Genomic DNA, 8,159 nt, shown 5'->3' with positions numbered 1-8,159 from the left:
AGCAGGCAGCGTGTGCTCTTACCCTCTTGATTTGTAGAGGAGCAGAGGGCAAGTACAAAAGTTACTTTTGAGTTGAGCTGTGTGCAGATTAAGGTGTTTGAGACCACGACAACTTGCCTCACTGTTCAACAGATGTGTTCCTGGGACAGGAAGGTATTTCAGGATAGTGCCTTTTCATTGCTGTGGTACCAAACATCCTGCTTTGTTTGAGCAAAGGCAAAGGCTTTTCCTTTGGCTCTTCCTCTAGATTTTTGCTATGTTGAGGATCATTATCTGGGTCAAAGCATGCTTCTGACCTTTCCCAGTGTGCTGCAATCTGAGTGGCCTGGGACTGTGATCCCCAGCTGAGTTCCCTGGTGACCATAGCCAGCCTGGAGCTTGAGGTTTTTGAAATATGCTGTGCTTGGAGGATTCATCAGCTGTGGAAATATCCCTGTACCATTAGGGAGATGCATGGGGGAGACCTTGCTGCTTTCTGACCCAGCTATGGAAACTCCTTGCAGTGTCACTCTGGGACCCTGTGCTCCAGCTGCCTGGAGCACAACACCTCTCTGCCCGCAGCCCTGCATTCCCCTCTTTCTTCCTCAGCCCTTGTGGTCTGGGGGTAAGAGGCTGTGTCACAGCTGCAGATATGCTGGGAGCCTGCAAGTCACTTTAAAGGAGGTCCTTCCAAGTGGCTACATGGTGTGCTGGTTCCTTGGACTTGTTCACTTACCTAAGTGCAGGCACCTGGTGCCATTTGAGACAGTTGGGTATGGGAGACCTGTGGGAACCCAAGTCATTGTGGACTGGCTGCCCAAACCTCAGTGTCAGGGGTTAGTGTTACAGCAACTGAGTTGTACCTCTGCCACCTACTGCCAGTAGAGCCTGGTGCTTCGACAAGGGCCTGCACCAGATTAAATGCTTGTTGTTCTTCTTTCCAGGGTCGCAACAAATCTGGTGAGGCGCCTTTGCGAGAGAGGTAAGTCTGGTGGATTGATGCTCTTCCCATGCAGCCCGGGTTCTGCTGCTGTCCCAGATTTCCACATAAGTTTGTGGTTGTGACAAGGCTGTCCTTGGCACTCTGGTGGCAGCTGCTCTCATAAGGCAGACCCTGACCTTGCTGGCTGTCTGCACCCCTGCGTTTCAGCACATTGCCTTTGGCTTTTCAGAAACACCCCCGGATGCCCTGATACTGGAATCTCCATTCACCAACATACGGGAGGAGGCGCGAAGTCACCCCTTTTCTGTGGCAAGTACACAGCAGCTCTAACACTAGTGGCATGTAGCTGTACTTAGAAATCAGCCTTCAGAAGTGTTGTAGCTGAGCTAACTGCGTGACTTGTGGGGCAGCAGTGATATTTATAAGTGTCAGGGGTAAAGAGCTGCACTTAAGGAAGTTCCTGGGAACACTAGTACAATAAACAGTACCAGAGCCGTATGTGGAGCCTGCTTAAAGAAAACAGAAACTGGGATCAGACAGGGCCATAAATGTAGGGAGGAGAAGATAAACTCTGCTCTCAGCAGTGGGCAGCCCATTCTTCCTGCGTTGTAGCTTCTCTGTTGCAGGAAGCTATTTTATTGTGGGCTGTGAGCAAAGCAATGGCAGAGCTGGGCTTCTCTTGGTCACTACCCTGTCCATGCAGCCCCTTTGTGCTCGTGTGGTGAGTTCACTCTGATGTGGCCATCTCTTCTATCCAGCATGGCTGTGAGTTGGCTCTGAGCTGAACAGACACCCAAACTGGGTGCTGGATGTGTCCAGGTTAGTGAGGTGCCCTGGGATAAAGCTCTCTCCCAGGAAGACTGTTGCAAACAGCAGCATGATACCTAGAGACCTTGACCATACAAGCACCCAGAGAGCCTGCTCCTGAGCAGGCTACGATGGGCCTGGAACAGGAGAGGAAAAGTAATGCTGGTGGAAACACAGACCATCTCACTTCAGGCTGCCAAGGGATGTTACTGGGATGGCAGTGGCCTGCCACCTTACTGCTGTTTGTGTAACTGTCCTGCTGGTGCCTGCCACTAACGCAAATCTTTCCTCTCAGATATACAGATACTTCCCTGGGTTTGACTGGTTCTTCCTTGACCCCATCACGACAAGTGGAATTAAATTTGCAAACGATGAGAAGTGAGTTCCCTCTTTGCTGGGGTTTCAGCTGTGGCTGCAGCAAGCTGTGGCAGGCATCAAGGAGGGCAGACATCAGACTGCATACTCTGCTTTTCTTGTTTGGTTTTTGGGGTGGTTTTTTGGTTGTTGAACCATTACACTTGCTGAAGGGATTTCAGTTGCTCTCACAGCCCTGAGTGCAACACAGCTTTGCACTGTGGAGCTCTTTCTTTTTTAATTGTTCTTAATAAGGACAGGTGCAACAGAGAGCACAGAGACTTCTCAGGGATGTGCTAATTTGGTCCACGTGATTCACATGATTTATTCTTTTCAAGTGTATGTTACACATTAAACAGTATCATTGGGACATTGAAGCTTTGGGAAGATTTCTCTGCTGTGCATTTGCATAAGCCACCCTGCACGTTATAATATTGTCTCTTTTCACTGAGTCTTTCATTCAGGAGCCTGAGTGTTTGTGAGTTTGGTTTCCAGTACTGAAACCAAACCAGTCCTTGGGTGATGATGCTTTACAGTGGGGCGAGCCACTTTTCTCTGGTCTAAGCAGCAAATGGCTTTTACAAGGATGACTTTCACTAGTAAATTTTCTATAGATGAGATGAATGGTGCCCAAGATAATGGTGTTTTCAAGATCCGAACTGCAGTTAATGACCCACAGGACACGTTTGTCATTGTGGTTTCCCTGAAAATCCAAGTGTGTTGGTGTTAGAGAGGCATGGGATTGCACTGAGTTTTCCTGACATTGTTGTCTCTTTTACAGTGTGAAATACATTTCCTGCTCCCTGCTCATCCTTCATGCTGAGGATGACCCAGTGGTACCATTTCATCTGGGAAAGAAGGTATTATATGTGGCTCTGGAAACTGATCTAGTGGGAGGAACTGGTGTGGATGGAATGACATCCCAGCCAGGCCAAAAGTCAGCAATAGGAAGGTGTGTGTAGAAGTGCACAGCCCAAAGGGGCTGCAGATTCTGTGGTATTGGAGGTGGCAAATCAATAGTGAAACGGAGCTAGAGCTAGCAAAGCTGGTCAAGCAGGGCCCATTAACCCACCCCTGAGAGGGGTGCTGGTTTGGCAGGGGTAGCTGGTTTGCAGTGACATGTGTCCCTCACCTGCCTCTCTTTAAACTCAGCTTTACAACATTGCTGCAACATCACGGAGTTTCCGAGACTACAAAGTGCAGTTTGTTCCGTTCCACACAGACCTCGGCTACCGGCACAAGTACATCTACAGGAGTCCAGAGCTACCTCGAATACTGCGGTAACAGCCCAACTAACCGGGGTCTGCTCTGGCTTGGGTGGGAAACTGGGGCCCGGGGCTTTGGGGGACACTGTGACCTGCGCCCGGGAGCAAGAGAGATGGGTAATGGGCGCCTGTATTGGCAGCTCTTCTGAAAACGCCTTTGGTCTCCAGAGTGGGTGAGATGCTGGGGCTGGCTTAGCACAAAGTCAGAGCCCTCCAGATCCCTGCAGAGCAGGTTTTGGAAAGGAGAGCCACAGAAAGCTGGGAGCACTTCTCCTCTCTGGCTCATCTCTGCTGTGAGCTGGATGCTCTGGAGGAGTTTGCAGAGCAGCTACTTCTGCTTGCCTCGTGGTGGGAGCTGCTGAGGAGTGAGAGCAAGGCTCAGTGCTGTTCCCTGTAGCTGCGGGTGCTTGAGCCTTGGTACTGAGGTTAATTTGTGACCCTGCTCATGGCAGGGGGGTTGGAACTAGATGATCTTTAAGGTCCCTTCCAACCCAAACCGTTCTGTGATTTGCTAGGGCAATGGGGAGACCTGCAGGCTGCAGCACGCACCAGAGTGTGGGAGAGCCAAGTGTCACTGCTGTCTCGTTTCCTTTCCTAGGGAATTCCTGGGAAAATCTGAACATGAGCATCATCACTGAAGACTAGCTGCTTGGCAGCACAGAGATTTTCCTCTCTTTCCTTCCTCTCTCTCCTTTTCCTCTCCCCTCCCTGTGGATCAGTCTGCCATTCTTCCATCCCTGGCACTAGAGGAGGTCAGGGATTCCCACTCCGGTCCTGATGTGTACCCTTGGCAACTCCAGCTCCCAGCATCAGCATCTGTGATGGTAGAAGAAAGAAGTTGTTGGCTTCATTTTGACGTGAATGGAGGGGCGAGAACAGCCCAGGAGCCAGTACCAAACCATGAAAAATGTAAGCACAACAAAGCCTGGCCAATCCAGCCTGGTACCGCTGAGGACAGACATTCCTAGGACACGTGTGTCATGACCAAGGGTGTTTCCTTCACTTTAAACACTGCTGCTGTTTTTGGATCATGTAGAGACTTATTTGTAGGCGAATGGCTTTTGCCGTGTGTCCATACCACAGTTGTCTTTCTTGAGTTTGAGGTGTTCTCTTTCTAGGAAATACATGTTTTGCCTTTTCTTTTCGCTAAGTGGCTGTAATTACAAATACGTGGAAGATCCAGGTGGTGAGACATTTTTATTTAGCTCTTCAGTCACAATGTGTTGCAAGTGTTGGGCTAATTGCACACATTTGGAAATAAAATGAAAGGGGTTTTTTTTGGTTTTGTTTTTGTTTTTCCTTTTCAAACATCTGTGTAATGGAAAAGGTTAGTGCCCTTTTACCTTTTCTGTGCTCTTTTCCTTCTGAACATCATTTCTGCTCCCACCCCTGCTATCGTGTGTGGAGCTCTTCCCCTTCTCCTTATGCACTTCCTATTAGGACTGAAGTGGCTTATGTAGATAAATTGCAAACTTGTGAGTTTAAGCCAGAAAGTGTGAGATTACTTTTTTTGCTTGATCTCCCCCTTCCATGAACAATGTGGACCCAGGATTTGGGAATGGATGTCTTCTGTTCTCCCTGTACACACCCAGACAAGACATGTGCTTCCTTTGGGTGGGAAGGGCAGGTTTTTTCCCTCAACTACCTTTTAACTAAGGAGTTAAAGATCAGGTTTTCCTGCTCCTGGTGGCTACACTCTTCCTCTGTAGTTAAAAGCAGGCAGTGGTATGCAGTTCTTGATGCAAAAATAACAGTCTGGGGTGTCCCTCCATCTCCCTCCACCTCCCTTCTGTGCTCTGGGCATCACAGGCACTTGCTGTAGCACTTCTCAGCCTGTCTCACAGCTGTGGTCAGAGCACATTGTCCAGGAGGCAGAAGTGGAAATGAGCCTGTCCCAGGAGAAGAGGTTCTGGGGGTGTCCTTCCCCTGCTTGGGGCTAGAACAGGGGCTGGCTTATGCCACCAGTGAGCTCTGCACTGAGATGGGAGAGGGTCATACGCTGACTCTGTGGTGTCTGGCTGGGGACCCAGCCCTGCCCCCGTCAGCCAATATAGCCAACACCAGGTGCTGTAGGTGTAGTCAGTAGTGCTCAGAGTGAATTGTGCCGCCTGAAGGGTCTGTTCAGGGGTGTACAGCGTAGTGTAAACTGCTCAGCATGCTTCCCAGTTCTATCTGCAGGCCCATGCTAGTTGCAAAGCCGACAGCAGCTTGTTCTTGTACTGAGATTCTTCTGCCGTAGTGTGGTTGTCCCCGAGGTTTCTGACCCGTGATGCTCATATGCTGACTGTGCCACTTAAAGTTACATTTGACGCACTTGTATTTATTGCACTGACAGAAGAGAAACACTTCCTTGGCTCTGCAGAGGAACGTGCACATTCCAGCTCATGCTGCTGCTGGCAGCTGGCTTGGGGCAAAGCGCAGCCGGAGCCAGGGGCTGGCTGGCTGCCTTCCTCCCGGGCGACAGAGCCGAGGGTCCAGCAGGTGAACTGCTGGGGTTGGTGGTCCCAACACCGCCATTCCCAGTAGCAGGCCAGTGATACGCTTGGAAATTTAAACCGAAATGTTTATCTAAAAGTGGTGTAGTTTTAATAAAGGCATTGACTGCTGATCACTTCAGCTTCAACCAGTTTACCTGGCAGTTTTTGGGACTTCTTTTCCCCAGGTGGGCAGGTCAGCTGGGTGTGTGGCAGGGCTGCAGTAGGGCTGTGGGGGGAGATGGGCTTGCAGCCAGGACTGGGCAAGTCCAGCTCTGGGCGAGCAGCTCTTCTGGAGCCCAGTGGGTCTGTGCCTGTAGTCTGGCTGCAGGTGAGGCTCTGCTTCCCCACTGGGGATGGAGGAAAAGGGAGCTGCCTGTGGGATTTCCAGCACAGGAGCTCTGTGTGCCATTTGCAGGGTATCCCAACACCGTACCCCCCACCCCCAGTGCATACAGGCAACATGCCAGGGGTGCAGGTAAATGGCTTTGGCCCTGGCTAGCCCAGCACAGCCTCTGGTACCAGCTCCCTCCTGTACACAGGCAAGACTGACCCTTCTTCCATGGGTGTGCTACCCCCAGGATGGTGCCAGCACTGTGCCAGCTGGTGGGGACCACATCCCATGAAGCCACAGCTGAGGAAGGCCACCATGGCTTCAGGTGTCATGGCCTGGAGTAGTCACAAGTCAGCCTGAAGTCAAACCAGCAGGTGTTCGGGTGGTTTTAATGAGTTGGTGTCACACAGGGGAGTACTGGTGCACTACACAGCACTACAGGTGTTAAACTCTGACCCCAGCACCGAGGGACACACAGAGCAGCGTGACCCACCTGCGGAGGGATGCAGGAGATGTGATACATGTTCAGCCCCTGGGTAGTGCCCAGCATACAGCTGTGCCTGGAGAGCCAAAAGCCTGCTGGCAGTGGGAGATACAACCCTCTCTATGCAAACATGGAGGTTAAAAATCCCTGGAGTGGCTTGGTTACTGGGCTTTCAGGTAACAAAGAGGCGTGGGAGGAGGCTGTGGCAAGGAAGTTGCTCTCTCTCCTTCTCCTTGTGGCACATAGCACTTGACATTGGTGCCTGCACTGGGGCCAGCTGCTTTAACAGCCAGCCCCACCTTCTCTAGGTGTTACTGGGAAAGGGGGTGAGCAGAGGCGCAGACAGTGGCCTCACCCTCCTCTAGCTTTGGGACTGGAAGACCCTACTGGAGGAGATGCAACATGCTCTCTGTGTTGGCTAAACCTGCTTGTGGGGCAGGGTCAAGGAGGCCAGGGCAGGCTGCATGCAGGGGGAGAGGGGAGGATTTAGTTGGAAAGCCCTTGTTAATCATGGAGCACAGCTGTGGAAGACTTATCTGTGGTCATCTCACTAAAAAGCACTATGCAGCACATGCAGGCTGGGTACATGGGTACAAACACAGGGTCCTTTTGCCTCTCCCCCAGCCCCTGTTCCTCAGTCAGGGCTCCTCCTCAGAGCATCCTTCTACCCCTCCCACCGAGGGAGAGGTCTTATTTCTGCAGAGCTGAGCCCATCTGACTGGTGGTGAAATGCAGGTGAGGCCTCCCGGGCTGGGAACCCTTCCCTCCTTCCTTCCCTCTGTGCTTGCATCAATCCCGGGGGAGGTTGGGTGGGGGGATTTTTGTGGCAGATGGCTCCACACCCCAGATCTCCCGGGCGTACTCCATGATGGTTCTGTCACTGGAGAACTTGCCCGAGCATGCAATGTTCCTGATGACTTTTTTAGTCCACTCCCTGGGGTCCTGGGAAGAGGAGAGGCAATGTCAGAGGTCAGTCCCTGGCCCAGCTCTGTCCTGGCTCACAGCCTTGCAATGCATGGCCCACACACACTTGGTTGGTTTAAATGCCGTAGTGTGGGGCTGCTGAAGCAAAACCTGCCTCACCCTGCCCCACGCCCACAGGGTGCAGTGTCTGTGAGATCGGCTCCACAGGAGCACACTCACCCCAGTCTCCCCACTGCACTGCCATGGCCAAGGACCCCCCTCCCTCCCCCTCAGGAGTGGCCAGCTCTTACCATGAACAGCTGGTCCACTTGCCCTTGGCATTTAATGTAGGCCTCGTAGTCGGCAAACACCTTAAACCTGAAACCCAAAGCAGAGCAGGGTTTTCCCTGGGTAGGGTCCCAGCCCAGCAGGCAGGGCTCAGCCCCTGTGCAGGGGGAGGAGGAGTGGGCAGGCTGAGAGCGGCCCACCAAAGGGGATGCTCGCCAGGACCCACCTGTCATGGTACATGAGCATGTTCACAACATCCCTGAAGCAACCGGGGTCCCGAGGAGAGAAGAAGCCGCTGCTGATCTGGTCGATGGCCTGTCGCAGCTCT

The 8,159-nt window shown here is 52.1% G+C and overlaps 2 protein-coding genes across 2 annotated transcripts in view; one reads left to right on the top strand and one right to left on the bottom strand.

Moving 5' to 3' along the window:
* The window catches only part of ABHD12 (abhydrolase domain containing 12, lysophospholipase), a 24,430-nt gene extending 19,937 nt beyond the window's left edge, over positions 1–4,493 (top strand). Inside the window, exons 7-12 of the mRNA XM_010178239.2 lie at positions 924–961; positions 1,152–1,231; positions 2,025–2,107; positions 2,865–2,943; positions 3,236–3,363; positions 3,947–4,493. Coding sequence (XP_010176541.2) covers positions 924–961; positions 1,152–1,231; positions 2,025–2,107; positions 2,865–2,943; positions 3,236–3,363; positions 3,947–3,986 — 448 coding nt within the window. The 3' untranslated portion in view covers positions 3,987–4,493. The remainder of the gene's footprint in view (positions 1–923; positions 962–1,151; positions 1,232–2,024; positions 2,108–2,864; positions 2,944–3,235; positions 3,364–3,946) is intronic.
* A 2,589-nt stretch (positions 4,494–7,082) lies between these two features.
* The window catches only part of LOC104532910 (glycogen phosphorylase B), a 16,008-nt gene continuing 14,931 nt past the window's right edge, over positions 7,083–8,159 (bottom strand). Inside the window, exons 17-19 of the mRNA XM_029087534.1 lie at positions 8,058–8,157; positions 7,855–7,921; positions 7,083–7,582 (exon numbers count right to left, since the gene is read on the bottom strand). The gene's annotated coding sequence lies outside the window, so the exon portion shown is untranslated. The remainder of the gene's footprint in view (positions 7,583–7,854; positions 7,922–8,057; positions 8,158–8,159) is intronic.

The sequence above is a fragment of the Antrostomus carolinensis genome, unplaced genomic scaffold (assembly GCF_000700745.2).
Source record: "Antrostomus carolinensis isolate BGI_N321 unplaced genomic scaffold, ASM70074v2 scaffold9111, whole genome shotgun sequence".
NCBI classification, from domain to species: domain Eukaryota; kingdom Metazoa; phylum Chordata; class Aves; order Caprimulgiformes; family Caprimulgidae; genus Antrostomus; species Antrostomus carolinensis.
Note: the sequence above shows the minus strand (reverse complement) of the source record. Positions and strands in the feature narration are given on the sequence as shown.